At 42.8% G+C, this 19,670-nt stretch overlaps 1 protein-coding gene across 7 annotated transcripts in view; it reads right to left on the reverse strand.

The window, feature by feature from the left end:
* Positions 1-19,670, reverse strand: part of flvcr2a (FLVCR choline and putative heme transporter 2a) — a 44,352-nt gene that overhangs the window by 14,822 nt on the left and 9,860 nt on the right. For 6 of the 7 annotated variants that reach the window (XR_010329076.1, XM_064328072.1, XM_064328080.1 and 3 more), the window contains 4 exons: positions 15,954-16,626; positions 7,471-7,612; positions 3,367-3,507; positions 90-157 (listed from right to left, as the gene is read on the reverse strand). Coding sequence is in view for 6 of the 7 variants with exons in the window: in XM_064328072.1 (XP_064184142.1) it covers positions 90-157; positions 3,367-3,507; positions 7,471-7,612; positions 15,954-16,574 (972 nt within the window). In the remaining variant the exon portion in view is untranslated. The remainder of the gene's footprint in view (positions 1-89; positions 158-3,366; positions 3,508-7,470; positions 7,613-15,953; positions 16,627-19,670) is intronic. The other variant, XM_064328106.1, reaches the window with a different exon arrangement.

The raw sequence follows: 19,670 nt of genomic DNA on the forward strand, positions 1-19,670 counted from the left end.
ACAGACAAAACGTGATCCTGTGAGATGACAAGATGAACTGGTGAGGAGGGTGTTGCGTTGAGTCTGGCTGGACAGAAGGCTGGACTTACGGGGTACTGATCGATGATCATCCGGTTCAGTAGTGTGGAGACGGCATAGAAGCAGCCCACATTCAGTCCTGCGAGGGAGACAAGGTGACACGTCAGTCGGCTTACGGAGCAGGCAAAGGCTTTGGGTCACGCAGCTGATTCTTATCTAGTCTGCCACGATGGCCCACAGGAAACAAGGAGCTAGATGGGGGCCTGTACCTGAACTTGGCAGCAACTGTCAAAGTAGGCCAGCAGTGAAAAGCTAATATTTCTCTTGTTTGCCACAGTTTTGAGGTTTTTGTTCTGTATTTTAAAAGAGTGTTTGCAGTAAGAAGCACCAAGGACAGATAGTTCAACCTTGAGACGAATGCAAGGTTGAAGGGAGGCACTGATTTTGTGGCGCAGCCGACTTCGCCCGCAAGTTTATCCTCCAGAACTACGATTTCCCCTGGTTGCCATGTCAACGGCTCGACAGTTCTTTCTGGGAGATGAAAATAAGTGGCATGATCAAAAGCACAGATGAGGAGATGCATATTTCACAAAATAGCAAACATCCTCAAGCATGCACTGAAAGACTCCTACAAGCTACAACTGCCTCTTTCTTCAACATTTCCTATTAACCTAAATTAATTTAACTAACTGAGTAGTTGGTAAGAACATCCCTGGATTAGCTAAAACACTCAATACACAATGCATCTCGCTCATTGATTTTGTGCAACAGAGATTATTTTAAATGAATGATCAACCAGAGAATGAGTGACCCTCCAACTGTATGCACAAGTTTGAAAGAACAAAAAGACCACAGTGAGAGACCTTCAGACCTCCACATGTATACATGGATCACAGGTCCACCCACAGGCTGACAGGATGACCAGTGCTTTCTCAATCCAAAAAATCACCTCCTGGTGTCATCTTGGTATCACAGTGCGCATATTTAATGTTTTGAAAGAAGTGAGCAACACTCACTAACTTCTGCATGAGAGTGCTCCCACAAAGCAGGAGGAGCCTAGAGTAAATGACTCAGATGTAGTAAACTGAATGTAACCCTGAGGGCATCTCCTCCATGCATCCAAATTCCACAACTATGGCAGCCCTTGATGTCACATTGGGTCACGGAAAATCAGTTGTGTATTATGAGATGAGATGAGAGATAGAAGTATTTTTGGACTCATCAGAGAAAAACGTTGGGCTGTAACCCTGGATGTTAAGTAACCAGATGACCAAATTCTGTGTTCCTTCTGTTCTCTCTTCTCTCTTAATCTAAAATGTTCCTGTTGGTAATTGGAGCTTCCAGTACTAATTAAAGTTTATGAGAATTTGTTGAGATGTGACACAACGGCTGTTGCCTCTAGCATTATCCTACGTCACATTCATTAGTGAATAGTTGTGAGATGCATTGCACTACAATATCTCAGCTTCAGAGGAAGAGAGAGAACTTTAAATGTCAAGAATATGAAGCTGATCTGGTTAGTCTAACATTCTGCCTTAACCTTTGTCTCCTGAGGTCTGTAGCCCTGGCTCCCAGAATAACAGAGCCCACTCAGTTTGGGACATGCTGCGGATTGCCTGGCCTTTCCCATACACCTCTGGGGCGGAAGCGCACGTCTCCCGCAGCTGGGCCAGGCAGTGGACCGCGTCCTGTTTCTCCAGGCTAAAGAAAAGCAATCATGCCAAAGCAATGACTTCTCATCCACTGACAGTGCAGTTTAAGAATGCCACTAACCTTTCAGTACCAAATATTCCCGGAAGAGAGCATAGGAAGAGTATCTTTCACTCTCTATTCCCTTTCCTGCTGACTAGAAACCGGGAACAACAGGGCTAAACAGGTCAGTGGAAGATTACAGCAGGGCTGCCCAGCCAACTCAACATCTCCCACCGCCCCCCAAAATACACACTGGGCTTTGCAAAGGTCACTGTTTTTACAGGTTGGGGGAGATTATATCGTGTCTGTTTTGGTAACACCCTTGGTCAAGACCCGCCAAAGTCTCAATGGGACTGAGTACGAAGATCCAGTGGACATGCTGGGGCATCTGGGAACTAGCCTTCAAAGGTCTCATCTGCAAATCTGGTAAGAACATTGTACTGAGAAACTTTGAAAACTTTGAAAGGCATGAGGCAGCATGGACAAAGACTACAATCCTAAAACACAGCCAGTCCAGGGGAGATCAGGTTTAGGGCTACGGTCAAAAACAATATTCAGGACCTGTACTCTCTTCAGTGATCCCACTTTAAATACTGCCTGCCCCTTAAGATTCATTATTATCAGTGATCCCCTACTTGCTTCCTACAAAATGTTATCTTGTGTGGTTGTCATGCCTATTCATACTTCACAGAAATGCAATTTAATTACAAGATGAGGCTACATTACATGATTTTATTATGTCAGAGATTGTATTACAGTGGAACCCCGTTATAATGTGACAGTTGGGTTCCATGAGTTGGAATGGCATTAAAAGCGGTGCAGGGTCATTAGAAATCGCTGTGTCCAATAATGCAGCCGCCACAAAAACTCTGCATCGGCATTAATCCGGATTGCGCTTGCACAAACCACTGGATTTATGCTGCTTCCAGTGTCTCATCTTTTTCCTCTGCACACCGGCCTTTTCTTTTTTTGAAGTAGGTAGCGTTTCTCTTCTTCTTTTTTCAAACCACTAAGGGTGCACTCACGCCTAAGTCACAAGCCAACTGCATTTCTTTCCTTGTTTTAGCTGATCTAGTAAATACAGTTTGCCTTTACTCAAGTTTTTTCGTCTACCAGCTTCTGCTAGCATTCTCAAGCGAACTGAATTGCGGAACTATCTGATATTTCACTGAAACTGGGGTGGATAAAATTAATTAATTAATTCACTGCAGTTCATTGACAACATAGCTGAGGATACTGAGACTGGCACTGAAACTAAATATCAGTAGCAACAGGGATTAAGAATGAGGCAGTATGACACTGACTTACCCGCATGGGCTTGAGGCTACCACAAAGGTGCGCTCTACCGCAGTGACGCTTCGAACGATGACCGCATTCATTACGGTAAACGTTTAAAGCCCGGAGATTAAGCTTATCGCTGTCTGCATCTCACGGTGGATGTCGAGGCTTAGAACCTGCAACTATGGAAGCCGTGCTGCGATTGCATTATGTCCGAATAGCGCACGTTATAACAGGGTTCCACTGTATGTCGCAATGTTTTAGTAAGCAATGTTTCCAGTTTCCTTAACTCACTGTGAAATCAAAGGTGGTACGTTTCTAAGGGCATCAGATCAGCTGTGTTCAGAGACAGAAGCAACAGCCGTAACGGGGATGTACCATAGCTGATGGTCAGGAGGATGAAGGGTACGTTGCGCACCAGTCTCAAGATGGAGGCCGTGTAGGAGTACTGGTCCGGTGGGATGTTGCGTGCTACAACCTGGGCCTGAGTGGGTGGGATTTTCGGCTTCTCCTGAAAAACTGAGAGACGGACACACACGCGCGAACACACACACACACACACACACACGTGCACAAACAGATACAGACGCACACAGACCACCCACGCACAAACATGCGCATACGCACACACGGAGAAACAAAGAAAGCAAACAAACACACACGCATTACGTTCACAAGGCAAGCTGGGGAGAGAAATGTTTTCAGTTTTGTAACAGAACACCAACCACCTGGAAAGAAAGTGTCCCAGAAATTGAAGCTGAAGGCCACAGTCACATACTAATGAATAACTACAGTTTAAACTGAGGCTTGTTTGTCTAAAGGAGAGATGCTTCAGACAGGAGGGACAGTAGGAAAACCAAGTGCAAGGGCGTGGTATGTACAGGATACCGTAAGGACAAGTACAGGCTTGCACTGAACAAAGTACACACCTTTCTTTCTTGAGGGAATTGATGGCACCTGTCCTATTTAATAATGATCGTACGCACATCAAATTACATGGTTATTGATACAGACCTGATTCTGATGAATTGCCGGTATCACAAAGCATTTTGCAGCTTTTTCTTTGTGCGATAGGGATGAGAATGACAATATTAACCACAACAACTGCTGCTGAATTCAGTTCTACTTGATTACTTGGCATAGCACAAAATCTGGATTCATTCTGAAAGAGGAACAAAGTGTTTTTTCTGTCTACTTAATTGTGGGTCAAAAGCCACAAGCACCAGAATAGCCAATAGGTAATTCTTTCTGCCATTCGCCTCCTCCAAGCGTGAGTAAAAGCAAACCTATTTGTGGAGAGGGAGGGATTATATTCATACAAAGACACAGTTCAAATGAGTTCAAATGCCAACATATGATCTAGTCCTCATATGCCTGAAAACAACTTGGTTGCCTAGCCAAAGCCATTTGCCCTGGAGGTTTCTGGAATTTCAACTCGTTGAACCTTTGCAGGTAATGATTGTAGCTAGCTACTGCACTGTCTGAACATATAGCAGTCTCTCATTACAAATGTACCATCTCTTCTACACTCTCCAGCTTGGGTCTGTTGATTCAGCAGAGCAAACAAATGCTGGATAGTCCATCATTCATAACCGGGGTTTTTTTTTTACCTGTATGTAAGAACCTTCGGCGTGCGCCACAGCAAAATCTGCGGGCACCAAAACGAAAAAAAAGGGAAAACAAAAGATTGAAACGACACTTAGAATATTATCTGTTTGGCGGCAAGATGCAGCCCTCTGATAATGGGAGTAAAGCAAAGAGAGGACGAAATAACCACAGCGAGATAGCACACTCGCGGGCTCTGTGGGCAGGACTATCACGTTCAGGGACGCTTGGCTTGTTGACATTGCCACCCACTTATCCGAGCTGCGAATGATATGTGCCAGGAGAAAGCAAAGGCAGACTTTTGTTCTCAAATCATCGATGCCAGAGCTTATAATATTTCATTATTCTTATTCATTAGGAAACGTGTTCTATCACTTTGAGTAGGAGGTCGCAACAGCTTTTTGTCAAATCACGGACAGTTGAACTGTGGACCATTTTCCCAAAAAACTGTTTGGTGACATGATTTAAATGCACATGTCTCACTGACATTGCATTCATATATAAATGTGAATGTGCTTCTGGGTCAAAATGACCGAAAACGATGCGGAGTGGGTCATGCGACACTTCGTCCAAACTGTTGGCTGGATGCCATTTTGAATCAGTGGGATGACAGCAGACTGGTGCTAGGCAATATGGCCTAAAATTGATATTGCAATATCAACTTTAAACCCAGATAACTGATCCATTTTTAGCTGTTCATATGATTTGTGAACTTCCTCAGCACACAGCAGTGGACCAGTTTTTACACTGACAGGAGCTGGTGTACTGTGCCCTACTGTACTGTAGGGAGTGAGTCACTAAGCGTCATCGGTGGATTTAGTCATTGTGAGGCCTGGGCATTAGCTGTTCACTTCATTCTGAGGGCCTGAAAACCAACATTGACACAAACAGCCTCCTTGGACATCAATGCTTCTATTTTCACATGGGGTAGGCGAATACACACACACTATTTTATGCAATTCAGAAATATCTGGAGTCAGTCTGGTAGCCTGACGCCCACTTGTACAGCTTTCCGCCAGTGACAATGAACCTGAACCGGGCCTACGGACACTGGGTCTTTGTTGTGAACGTTGAAACAACTATGTATGCAATGGAGACGTGCAGGAGGCTAAAACAGAGCCAGGCAGAAATGTTCTGAATGTGCTGGAGCACAGAGTGTCCTCTGTGCCCCTGTCAGCAGCCACACCCCAGAGCAAATACCCCTTACACATGCGCTAAAGCCCGTCACGTCTGCCCCTGCAATGATCCTGGGGAGGTTCATTTAGAAATCAAATACGACAGGCTGTGTGCTGCAGGGCTGGGTATCGTCATACGCCCCAGGATACAATACACAACCTCGCACTGGCGCCATGACAACAAACCCCCCCCCCCCAGCAGAAGAAGGGACTGGAATCGCTGGAGAAGTCTCTTAAAAGCAAACCAGATAGCGTTGAGGAAAACATCACGTGAGGCTTGGGATGCTGACAAAGACAAATTCTTTACCGGTAGCACAAGAAAGCGCAGCAGGACGGTCCCCTGCAAGTGAGGGAGATAAGATAAAATGCACCCGGGAGGGAATGGGCCATCTGCCCTATCAGGGCAAGGCAGTGACCTACCCGGCCCTCTAGTGCACATTCAGCCACTGCATCAGCGCGTTATCAGCAGCACATGACCACACCATATGGCTACTGGGCCCCTCGCTGCACACGAGGGGGCAGGGCCAGAGTGCCATAGGAGAGGCAGCTCAAGGACCAAACAGCTCCAGTTATTAGCTTTAACAGATTATTAAGTCCATATCGTGCACTATTTATGGGGGTTCGCTCTTGGGTATCGGGCATTTTATCGCCCATTTACATGACTGTGTGCAACGTACACTGCTCCAGGGCAAAGTCTGCCACATGGCACCAAACACTGACTGACAAGAGTACTTTGTTTAGGGCCTACCCACACCCTGCCTTCAGGCCAGGGCAGAAGGCAAGCGCATGTGATGCACTGCCACTACAGTTTGCCCATCAAACTTTATAATCAACAAGCGGTGTGCAGTGTCCTGTGAAATGTTCCTGAGCTTTCTTGCTAAAGCCTGGCAGTTTCTCCAGGCTTTAGCTCAAGACATCAGAGCACTGGGTGCTGCAATCATCACTAGGCTTATTAAATGGGGGTGTGTGGACAGGTGCAAGTGCATCGCCGTTTGCAGTAAACTTTGTGTATATTCATTTTCTGCATTCATTTTGGCAACACCACAACCCACCATCGTCATCATCGCTGCACACTGCCTACTCCACTGACAGTGTCCTCCATCTGGGGTCAACAAGGCAAAAAAGTAAAGCCTCCCATTCGCCACATTGGCAGAATTCCTCCCTCAGCAACAACTGACTGCAACAGGAAACCACAGAAGTCATAGAAGGGGTTTTTCATTTAGATACATCAGTACGATGTTGAGCTTCCAAGCTTTGAAGCAACAAAACCCTTTCCCAACGAGCAGCAATGAAAAGCTTCCAGTAACAAGAATGAGTGCCTCTTCTCTTGGGCTCTACTCACCTTTACTGACAATAACGCGTTATGCTGGCTGAAAAGAGGTGGCGAAAGACTAGCACTCTCTGAGAAGGAAGACAGCTTGCAGATACTCTCCTTTCATCTCCTTAAATCACTGTCACTTATACCAGCTGCACACTTTCCTTATCATCTGCCAAGTGTGTCGCTGGACTCAGAACAGGCGAGATACGGTGTCAGTGTAGCTCCAGGTGGCAGCACACTGCTGCCACGGCCAGCGAGGGGTCGACCCGCTGCAGACCCCAAACGATTCACATTTTTATTTTTAAAAATACTCTTGTATAACGCCTGTACATTAAATTATGGTATAAACACGAACAATGCTTCAACCCCCAGGCAGGAACTTACCAATCACCACCAAAATGAAGATCAGGGTGGCTACTCCAGCAGTCATGTAGAACATGATGCTAATGTGCTGTGCAAGCTTGTCCTTGTCCTCCACATTGGGCACCAGGATAGGGGGAACAAGGAACCCAATGGCAATGCCCAGCTGTGGGGAAAATGAAAACAGCAGACATGCTTACACAATGGCTTAAAACTCAATCTCACATCAGCCTTACATCAGCCGATCTACAGACAGAGAACTGAAGAAGACCAAGCCAAAACTAGACAAACCTTGCTGAACGAGACAAACCTTGCTGAACAATCAAAATAGCAACAATGCTTATTACTGGAATTACACCCAAAATGGCACATATAATGCAGATTCTAGAAAGCAACTAAAATGTTTAAGCATACTTCCCACAAAGAAAATGCATTCAGTGCGTGACTACTGTTATGCAACAGGCAGAGAACAATACATAAAATCTTGATTGATAGGGTGCTGACAATAAATATGGAAAACATTCAGCCAAGTAAGGTGAGGTGGTGAAAGCAATGCCTTTCACAGAGGCCGTACAAATAATGCACCTGAGCACAAAATACTGTGTCTGCATAGGCAAGCTACTTTCACACTTCTTGCTTGTTGGCCAGTGACCATCAACCCAACTGCAATTTACATGATCTTAAAATACATCAACATATATTAACATATGCAAAATACATATTGCCAAAAATGATTATTACAATGGCATTATGTTTAATCATACTTGGAACAAATAAGCCAAAATGAAACATTAAAACAGATGAAATGAAATTAAATGAAACTGTAAGGTTTCAAATTTGTGACCAAACTGAATTATGGTCAATGTTTTAACAGTATCCTTTGTCGTGGCATGACGATGCTTGGTGTAAATGCATCAGCAAAGTTGGCTGGAATGGACACTACATTCCATTTTATTTGGCAGACACGTTTACGACCTACAATAACTGCATACCGAAGGTCATCGGAAATAAATACAAATACAGGTCAGATAAAATACATTTTGTCATAAAGCAGAAGCTAGGCATTGCCACAAACATCAATTGTAGTGGCTAAGTCTTAAGGCTGAGTCAGTAAAGCTAAGTCTTAAGACGCAATAAAAGATCTAAAACATCAAGTTCAAGAGACAAGTGCTCCATGACAGTGCCAGAATTACAAGATGCAAGATACAAGTGCTTCCTATGCAAACGTTTTGTAAAGTGTGCAGACTTGCTTGGGGTCAAAACCATAACAGTCTCAAGGTTCTGGTTGAACACAGATTCTTTTGGAGGCCATTTGGGCTGTTATATGTTTTCAGCTTCTTGCACCTTCTGTAAATATTTTGACGCAGTGGCTATATATTGTTTTGACCTGCTAAGCCAGTGTTTGGAATTCATTGCTTTGCTCAATCTTATCATGCACTTTGTGTATTCTGATTTTCAACTCCCATGCAGGGGATCATTTCAACAAGCCTTTTCCCAGATGGAAATTTCAGCTTGGCTTCAGCCAGTTTTCCAGAGCCAGCCGTTGGCATAAATGCTCTATGCGGTAGTCTGGTGCCACAACTATCCGTGGGCCACATAATTCAGGTTCTAATTTTTTTTTTTTTTTTTTTGAAAGACATTTTCACAGGGTGCATTTTCAATGATGCTGTTCTGGCGCCGGTTTCCCGCTCCACAATCGCTGCTGACATGACAACCCGGGTTGTCACGTTGTGCAATTATCAGGAGCTGCGCCCCTAAACCATTAACACTTAATAAGTCCTTGAGCTGTGCCAGTACCACTGATAGCACAGCAGAATTTTATCACACGTCCATCTCCGGGTCCACAAATCTGGAACGGAAAAGTTCAACCCAGCAGAATAACTGCTCCTTCTTGTTTTGTATGCTTCGGTGGGAGTTCTATTAGCAGCTGTGAACCTTGCCCTGCTATTGTGTTCTTTAGAGCAGCTGTTCAGCATATCTTTCCCACAAGTTATCAACAAACAAATAAACAAATAAATGCATAAAACCTGCAAAACAAAGCTGTCCGTGCAACCTGCTGACTCATCTGTGACCTGACCGAACAGCATCTGTCCATGCCTGGTTATCCTGATGTTAGAGAACACAAACATTTCAGATTTGTTTGAACAGGTGATTTTGGTGACTTATGGTTGAAACAAGCAAGCAGGTCAAAGGTGCTATCAACTGCACCCCCTCCTGCATCAGCACTGTACACCCAACAAGGTCTGACCGAACGACAGCATCACGCCACTTCTGTAACTATGCAACTGCCTAGGTCATCAGTGTGGCTAAGGGAGAAAGGCAGCATGGAGGAGGATACACAGGCCTGCGAGAAACTGGAATTACAGGAATTCCTCATCGCACGGACGGTTCTGCATGGAAAAATACAGACTAAAAACATGCATGTAACCTCTCAGGAAAGGGTAACACCAACTTGCTCTGACATAGCATTGCATTCATCTAACTGACACTCTTATCCAGAGAGGCTCACAATGTAGATGTGCGTTCATCTGATTTAGAAGAGGAATAGTAGGAGAGAAGGGTAGGATGACCTGCAGCATGCCTCCCCAGTGTGCAAGCAGTAGGCAAGCTGTTTCTTGTATACTCAGTGTCGGATGGAGTCATATTACTAGATAAACCAACTACATACAATTGCTTCCATGGCACATTACTGTCAGTCCAGCACCACATGTGTTACTGAAGCAGGATCAACTTTGACCTACTGAAAAACTCAACACTCTTTTAAGTTTCAGAATTTGTAACAGCAATAGATTGAGATTTATATGAAAGATCAGCATTAGGTGATAAAAAAAGTGAAATAAACAGTATACCTTCTTATGTTTTTTGTTTTTTTTTTTTACTTGAAATGCTTTGAGAGATTATGGGGGAAATGAATAAAGACTGCTTCCAAGAAAGAGCTTACTAACCATCTTTAATTACATTATTTAATTAATCATAATTTCACCAAAACAGCAACCTGCTGGCTTTTTCAATTTATTTTTCCCTGATTAAAGTTTCAGTCTAAAGAACACGGTTGCCAGAAAGAGATGGATCAGGATGACTACCCACAGAGTATTACCGTCTACCGTACATAGTTGACATGCGTTAACACATATGGTGGCAGCTCCAACGCTCAAACAAAATTTCAATTCCCTTGAAGGGTTAACTAAAAAAGAAATGTACTAAAAACTTCTTTGCCTTCGAGGGGGAAAAAGTGAATTGGATCACACTGGTAAAAACAACACCGAGAGAACCCCAACAAGAAAGAGCAATGCAGTGTGTGAGAGTGTGTTTAGAGCTGGAACAGTACGGCTGTGTGCAAGAGGTCAAATGTCTGTGGTATTTCACACATGGTTTGACTCAAGTTCTCAGGCCAATGTGACCCCTTGCAGCTGAGTGCCACTTCCCTGACTCTCAGAAGGGAACTACAGGACTCCCTCCCACAGAAAAGTCTGGAGGAAATTGCCAAAGCCTTTAGTTGATATTTTCTCATAAATCTTGCACAGCGTCGCGCTGAAGGCGGTGCCAAAGGAACACAATAACAGCCCCCACAGGGCTACCAAGCAACTCTTATTATTATAAATATACAAAAAACATCCTTTCCATTTGGCATAAAAGCGAAGGAGGTGGATGTAAAAAAAAAATTTTTTTAAAAGCAAGGGTCACAATGAGCGGAATGCAGTGTTTGTTGACCTTGAAGAGTGAAGAGGTCAATACTGAGAATAAGAAAACACAGATAGGAACTTCCACACCAATTGGAATAGGACACTTAACTACAGGGAAGTGAGGGCTCTACAATTATAAATAATCTATGACTCCGCTTACAGTATAATATCACTGATATATCATTCAGTGAAGAGACACACTGCTTAATGGGCCAAATGCTGAAAAATGCTCTCTCTCCCATTGTAGTGGGAGACAATGCTGTCTCTCCCGTTGTATTATTTATGCTACAAGCGCACCTACTTGACGGATCATGTTCAGGATCAATTTTCAGGAAGTAGTATGGCTACACACTCCAAGATGCAGACGTACAGAGAACTGAAATAATGCAGAGCTGCAGTTTCTGTCCATCCCACAACAATGGAAGAGTGACAAGTGTGACAGACTCATACATTTAAATTCAGGCACTTTGCAGTTAGAATGCTCATTGCCAGAGCAACTTACATACATATCTAGGCAATGAACAGTGCTGATGCTAAGTCTTCAGGGTCACAACAAAGCTTAGCAGCGAATGCATCTCAAATACAATGTCATATTATTAAAGGGAAACTGGGTTAGGAGATATAGGATAACTGGTCGGGCTAGTAAACCAATTTGAAATGTGCAGCATTAGGTGATCCAATGTGGTTAAAACAGGCAGCAGAAGATAGGTACTGAAGCAGCAGCCCTGATCATAGAGGGGTGGGTGCACATTTCAACACAGGACAGAGGGGTCAGGACAGAGAAGTTCCACCTACATGTAACCTATTTCCGCAGGGGACAGTATGTGCCAGTGAATGTGGGAGAGAGTGCCCTGCCAGGACGTAAGGTCTGAAAAACAGATTGGAAGTAACAGGGTGCTGCAGCACGGGCCAGGACCGGAGAGGTGTATTTTTCCAGGCTGATGCTGGCAGCCGGTGAATGGAGATGAGGAAGGTGTGTGGCATGCATGTGTTTTGGGTGACTGCAGATGAGACGAAGAGTTGCATCCTGAACAAGCTGGGAAACAAGCGAGGCAAGTGCACTAACCCAGTCAGGATAGCTCAAGGGCCTCAGTAATGAGATGGGTAGCACATGAAGTGAGGAAAAGATGATTTTGCATTCTGTATGAAAAATTGGCAGCTGAGTTTATGTTAAGATATTCTCAGTGAAAGACTGCCAGCGGTGTTAACCAGGACTACGCCAAGAATTTTTGTCTGGAGTGCGAACACCACCGTGTCACCAAATGTAATGAAAAGGTCCTTGGGGGGGGGGGGGGGTGTAGTTGGTAGGTAAAAATTCCAGCAAGGACTTCAAGATGCCCAATGATGAACCAGCTCAAGATATCATTAAGACAGGCCGAGGCAGGAGAAGCCACCTCAAGATGTTATAGAGCCAAAAGATTTAGTGTACAAAGAAAATAACAGCAGGGGAGAGCAGATCCCTAAGGGAATCCTCTGTTAAGGCCTTGGGACTTTGAGACAGAGCCCTTCCTGGTAACCTGGGAGATAGGAGCAGTCGATAAGGTATGAGGATAACCCATTTGAGAGTTATCCACTAAGAAGAAATACCGCGCGCAGTTAATAATGCTTGTTGCATAATGGATGCAAACACTATCTGTGCCTTATTTACAACTGATTTACTAAAGTTTTGATTTAAATCAAGTAGCCACACAATCACAGCCACGGCTAGTTAGTGAGTGCAGTTTGCGAGGACAATGTCACGTTTAGTTGCAAAACATGCCAGCAGATCACCCTTGATTAGAGCGCGGTCCACTAGTCTCATCATCTGTGCTGCATTCGTTTACATTTCAGGCTGTGCCTTGTCTCAGTTGTATGGGTACAATTATGTTTAACTCAAAAACAGGTCTTGGTGCCAAAAGGACCAATGAAGCGAAAGGCTGGTTTTGCTCACAGCCGTTTTTGAAGTCGAGCAAGCGCCGATTTAATAACATTTCTTGGAAATTTTTCTGTCAATTTACAAGGAGGTCATTTTAATTGGTGGGCAAATAACAGTGCAAGAATAATAATGGTTACAAAAAAACATTGAGCCACAGACAAGGTTAGTTGAATGACTAACGAATAGAACTCTTCAATTTTTCTTGGAACAAGTTACTGTTTCAGTTCATATACTTGGACCATTTCCAATGAATGTTGATATTCAAAGAGCACAGTTATTTGAGTTCCCTACATACAATGAAATAAGCATAGAAAGCAGAAACCAAAAAACTATTCACATGGGGGAGGTGCAAAATCATCTCTGGCTTCAGGCAATTCTAATTCTTCGTGACTCAACCTGTACTGTTGAATAATTTCTGTCTTTGTTAACCAAAAATGTATAGTCATACTTGCATGAAGATTTGCAGTTTTGCCAGGTTTCAGGGCTTCTGAAAAAACCACGCTCAAAACCACGCTTGTGTGGCAATTTGCAATCTTGTAATTTTGCCACATCCTGTATTTGGATGCATTATGAAATTGAGCCAAATCTGCATAATATAATGCTAAATATATGTGCAAAACTATGTTTGTGTACACAGTTTAAATAGGCAAGACCCAGACAGTGCACATACATCATTTTTTTTCAGATACTTATGATGGTTTAAGATGTGCAAGAGCACTGCAGTCATTTTTCCCACAAATTTCAAAGACTACACGCTCCTTTCCCTCCCTGCAGTTGAAAGTGTGCAGTTAGAGGAAATGCAAAACAAAAACCCAGAGTCCCATGCATATCCTACACCCGTGGTGGGGTGCATGGCAAGTTTCCCAAGGGTCTTACATCCAAATGCCATTTTAGCTCAAACCGAACAGGTCTGTGCACTAGTCTGGAAAGCCCTGCGCTCATTCCTTACTTACTTTACTGACATTTAGCCGACAATCTTCTCCAAAGTGACTTACGATGCAAACACGAGTGCAAAGAGCAGAGATTGGAATGCAGTAATTTCCTAGAAGGGAAAGTATTGTCAAGACAGACAGGACAATAAGTACAGACTCAACCGACAGCTTGTCAACTACCCTACTGAACATTTAACCAACAATACAAACAAAACCAAAACTACTCTAGAGAACATTAAACTATATTAAATGAACAAAAGCAAAGAACCACGGGCTCTGAAAACAAAAAAGTTATACCTAATCATGTGTTAGGGCTAGGTATAAGTGCCGAAGAGGGCTGCTGTGAAGGAAGAGAGGTGCAGACTGAAGAGGTGGGACTCCAGGCTGCTTCGGAGGGGGGCCACCGTCGCTGCTGCTCTGACTGCCATGGCAATCTTGCTCCACCACTGAGGGGCCAGAGCAGAGAGGAAACTTGACAAGGAAGTGCAGGGTCAGGGAGGGGGAGAAGCCAGAGGTTGCATAACCGAGGGGGTCTGGATGGTGCCGTTCACGAGCCCATGTGAATTCACCATGACGATAACAGTCCTTTTAAAAGTTTATTTAGGAGGTGGCAGCTTTAAAATGAGTTATGCCTGTTGCCCCACCATTTTCCTAACTAAAGATGAAGAAACCATACTATGAATAACTCCTCTAACGTCCCCTTGCGTCTTAATTATTTTGCTGTATAATTCCTTCATCTTCTGCATTTTTACTTTACCCAGACCCACCTGTCGCATGTGTACATTGCCATGCAACAAGCCTCATGTGTGTTGTGAAGACTCAAAAATAAACATTGTAATTTACAACTTGACCTTGGTGCCAGACGTATTTATAGATTCTGGGTGAGCGACATGATTCTGTCAACATCATTCCAGAAATCCTTTTGGAATTTAATTTAAAAAATACAAATATAGAAGTATTACAATGTTTATTTAATATTTCCTTTCCCTAATAGAAGTGCAAATGATATTTGACATAAAAACATTTTAGATTTTGTCTATTAAACTACTGGCTAAAAAGCGAATAAATTCAAATAAGAAAATTTAGGCCTAATATTTCATATTCAGATACGCAGTGTGGTTATCTTATATTTATTTAAACTTTCAATTTAGCACTGCAGTCCATTATCTTACAAAACATGTCTGTATGTCTAACAATAAATGAATCAGGACAAACTTCTACAATTTAACTTTTGTAAACATTTTGCACTTTGGTTTCTATCCGGGGGTGTCCAACACTGGCCTAGTTGTTTTGGTTAAAAGTACGATTAGATTTTATGTATTACCATGACATTAAGTACTGCAATCATCAAGACACAATTACCTTTAAAATTACTACAATATCCATTTGAAATGATGCCAATTAAACCAATGTAAATAATAACTGTCAGTAGTACAGACACGTGCTGGCAGTTAAAGTCCAAAACTTAGCAGTGTGCAGTGTACTTTGACAGTAACGTTTACACATATAGCCATTTCTTTTTGGAAATCAACTGAGAAAATAATTAGCTTAATTCACAAGCTTAAGCCAAAACATGCAGATGCACTGCAGTACTAAGTGAATAGCACATAGCATATAAAATACTCCCCAAAGAGTATACTGGAAATGCATCATTACCCTAATCAGCTAGTAGGTCAGAGTAGGACAGGTGATCCCACTAGCTGCTTCAGGGACCCTCAAAGAAAGGGTCCAGGATAGAAAAGAGAAACAGGGACTCACCTCCTAAAACTGACTATCCCAGAAGGAAAAGGCTTGAACCACAAACAGGAAGTTTGGGTTTCAGCAGATGTGTACATGACTACAGAGAAGTTCATTTTCAAGATCACAAAATGAGAACAGGAACCAAAAACATACATGTGCACACACACACACACACACATACACACACACACCAAGCTGGCCAGAATTCAAACTGGCAAACTTGATTCCGAGACACACCTGATTCCCCAGGACCCCAATGGAGCAGGCTGTAGAAACCTCTTGCTGCCCAAACCACAGGGAGGCCAGGCGGGAAGGGATCCCCAGGATGAAGACAGTGGCCACTGAGCACACAAACTGCCCAAAGAAGGTGACAGCAAAGAGGTCTGGATGGGCAGTGCCCGTCTTAATCCAGGCCCCGATGCAGTTGAAGGCAGAGCCCACCACTACCACGTCACGGATCCCCCGGTTGTCCAGGAACCACATCACAGGGAGGATAAACGGGATGTACGTCAGCATGTAGATCATGGAGAGCCAGTCGATGGCGAAAGTGTCAATGTTGTAGAAGTGCATGAAGATGTTGCTGATGATGCCATACTGGAGCCACATGAAGGCATTGCTCATGGAGTAGGTGCTGAAGAGGAAGAGCATGACCCACCGCCTCTTGTACAGCTTGATCTCCGAACGGGAGACTAACTCTGCAGTGTCGGCGGCTGCCGGGTCCATGTTCATTCGAGAGTCATCAGACTGGGACAGCTCTCTCATGTTCCCCTGCTCTCCCAGGATAGCTGGCTGATCCACCCCTTTCTCAGACTTCAAGGGACTGTCACCCCAGTGCTGCACTCCTTTCTCCATGCTCATGTTTCCACCGATGCCCTTGCCCTTCACTTGGTTCTTTCGCACTGTTTAGCAACTGGAGGAAAAACAGAAATTCTCCTTGGTAGGCTGCGTGCTCTCTACCTGAACAGGTGCACTTCTGGTTATTTGCGCCGTTTTCTCACACTCTAACCAACAACCAATCTGTGTTAAATGTTAAAAATAATTTGGCAAAACTCCTGACTCTACGGTGATGACTTCAGCCTATATAGTCTGTTTTCTTCAGCACAGTTTTTTTTTACTGGGAACAGCTACTGCTGCCTTCTTGGAGAATGTGTAATCGGGTTGCAGTTTAAATATAGAGAGTGGTGCTGGACAGCAATTGCATTGCGCGACCCATTCATGCCTGGTTAACTCTGCCAGCTCTGAAGGTTTCTGCCGTGTTCCAGTATTTATCACATTCAGCCCTCCTGTCATGTGATCTTAATCTTTTTGTAATTTTCCTCTTGCAAACTTAACTCCTCCTTCCAAACGTCCTAGAATGTGGTTTATGCAGTTCCCTACAGCTGTAAAAAAAAAAAAAAAAATTGCTGCTGCTCTATGCTGTAATTGCAACTCCTACATGAAGCCTCACCCGACTGAATTTTCTTAGAAATGTGTTTTGCTTTGCTTTTCAAAGGGACGTTTAATTATGTTATGGTATCCACTCTCTGGGGATGTCACGGGTCGATACAGTGCAGGCACAGAGGGAAGCTTGTGCTAGAGACGAGTCTGTCTCTTGTCAACAACAAGAGCTGTTGTTTCTTTTTCTAAAGAATGGCCATTTTAATGCTAGTGCCTGAATGACGGCGCAGACGGACATCTGGAAGCATTTTAGAAGGTAGAATCGAAACTAAAGTCTTGGATGGGCGGCCCTCCTTTGATCCTTCCATTTCATCAATGTTCTGTTGTTTATCTGAGATGGAGTTTTATTAAAACTATTTATTCTAATATTTCATTCTACAAATATATTGTGCCATTGACAATTCTAAAAAGTTGAAATTTTAGTTTGGAGGATTTGATTTGGTAAACTTATTTTGTCCAAAATCCGTCCTCCTCACATCTAATCTACGGTGAGCTCTGTTGCACAAATTATGTAAGACCTCATCAAAGTTGTAAATTTTAACAATCCTAAGGGTTAACTAGGTGTGCAATACAGTGACTGCAGAGTAGTCGTTACTATAGAGTAGTACTACAGAGTATAGTAGGTTACTATACAGGGTTGGAGTCCTGATCTATGTGGTCACTTCTGGCACTACGATCTTTACTTCACTCTAGTGTGTTTCTTTTGCACCTCTGCACCTTGAACTAATGCACTTGTTGTACGTCGCTCTGGATAAGAGTGTCTGCTAAATGCCTGTAATGTAATGTAATGTACTCCATTCTCTGCCTAGTTCAACAAATCAAGATTAAAGAGCAGAAGCTGTTTTTTTCTACACTCCAAAACATTCTTTCCTAAAAACCCTATAAAGATTAGGCTAACAGCCTTAACTTCATACTTAACATCTATCAAGATGTTAATTTGATTACAAGAATGTTTTGGTATCAAATAAATAATGCCTGATTGCAATTCTGTTGCTGAGTAAAGATACGCATGAAACTAACATGTAGATAAGGTAACTCACCCCGCCCTTCTCACGCTCAATGCTTTTTTTTTTATTCAAATAAACTTCATTTTCAAATCAAATTTTTAAAACAGGTTTGCAAACCCTTCTGTCATGACACAAATTTTTAAAAACACTGCAGTGTATTGGTTTTCTATATAAAGTCATACACTGTTACCCTGGAGTTGCCTTTATTCACCCTACTGTTTGACAGAGTTATAGACGTGCCAAGTCACTGTGCATACACTATAAATAGAAGTTACCAATGGCTGATCGCATTTCATCTGTCTGAGTGAAAGGTATCAGGGGTATCAGGCAGGGTAAACCCAGCCTTTGACTCAGTGACTAGGAATGCATTCCAAATGTTAACTCAATAAACAGCCACAATTAAGAATAATTATCGGAGCATTCAGTAGCCCTAACACTTCAGCACATCGCTGGTATCACTGCAGCAGTGTTAGCAAAGGATCCGAAATGAAAGCCACATTAATACAATTGTGTGTACAAAAGTTTTCTCTGGGGCAAAAGGACTTATCAAGCTATTCTATACTACATGACATAGATACAAACGTTTTAAAATGTGTGGAATAAAAACAGACAATCTCAAGGATACGAATAGTCTGAACAAAGGCTACCATCCAAAGGACATTTGCGGTATATATAAGGAGGTGGACTCTGAAAAACATCTTTGTCTGCCTGTTCCCCATCTGATCAGTTTGTACTGAATCAGGCTTTTGCTATCTTACCTTGGCTGTCAGTATCTCCCCATTCCTCGGAATATCCCTCAACAGCCGCTAACAAATTCAGCGGGACGGCACATTCAAGAGCTGAAAACGTTCACAGGACTCTGAGGTACTGTGGCCACTGAATGTGCCCAAGCTTATTTGAACAGGAAAGTTAAATCAAAGACAGTTTGCCATTTATCATGTCTAGACTAGGAATGGGAGTTTGGATGATTTTCAGGGTTCAAGACCTAGAGAGTTTTTCACTCACATACTTGTTTGCATTTGGAAAGTTCCTAGCAACTGTTTAACTAAAAAGAAATTGTCTGTAAGTAAGCTGTAAAGGTGCCTATTTGTGTTTGTCTTGCATTGTTATTTAATACACTGAATCCGTCACTGTATTAAGAAATGCATTCAAACTAATTTTACTGTCCACAAAAAATGACCTTGGTTTCATTTCCTATTTAATGCAAATTTTTTATGCTAAAACTCATGCTTTGAATGTCATATAAATACAATTTCCAATTCTGGGAAAAGAGAAGAAAAAATGAGCAGTGGTGTACGGAAGGACATTTGCTATTCAAGTAATTGAACAGTGTTATCTTGTTACTGAGGAAAGATTTTTCCTTATCACTTACATGTAAAAATCTATGTTCAACTTCCAAACATCATATTTCTATGACTGAATGAAAATTGTGCTGTGAAAAATAATTGTCAAAATTTCATTTTAAACGGTTCTTGCAGAAACCAGAAAGTTAACCTGTTCTCACAATAGC

This window comes from Anguilla rostrata, chromosome 1 (assembly GCF_018555375.3).
Source record: "Anguilla rostrata isolate EN2019 chromosome 1, ASM1855537v3, whole genome shotgun sequence".
NCBI classification, from domain to species: domain Eukaryota; kingdom Metazoa; phylum Chordata; class Actinopteri; order Anguilliformes; family Anguillidae; genus Anguilla; species Anguilla rostrata.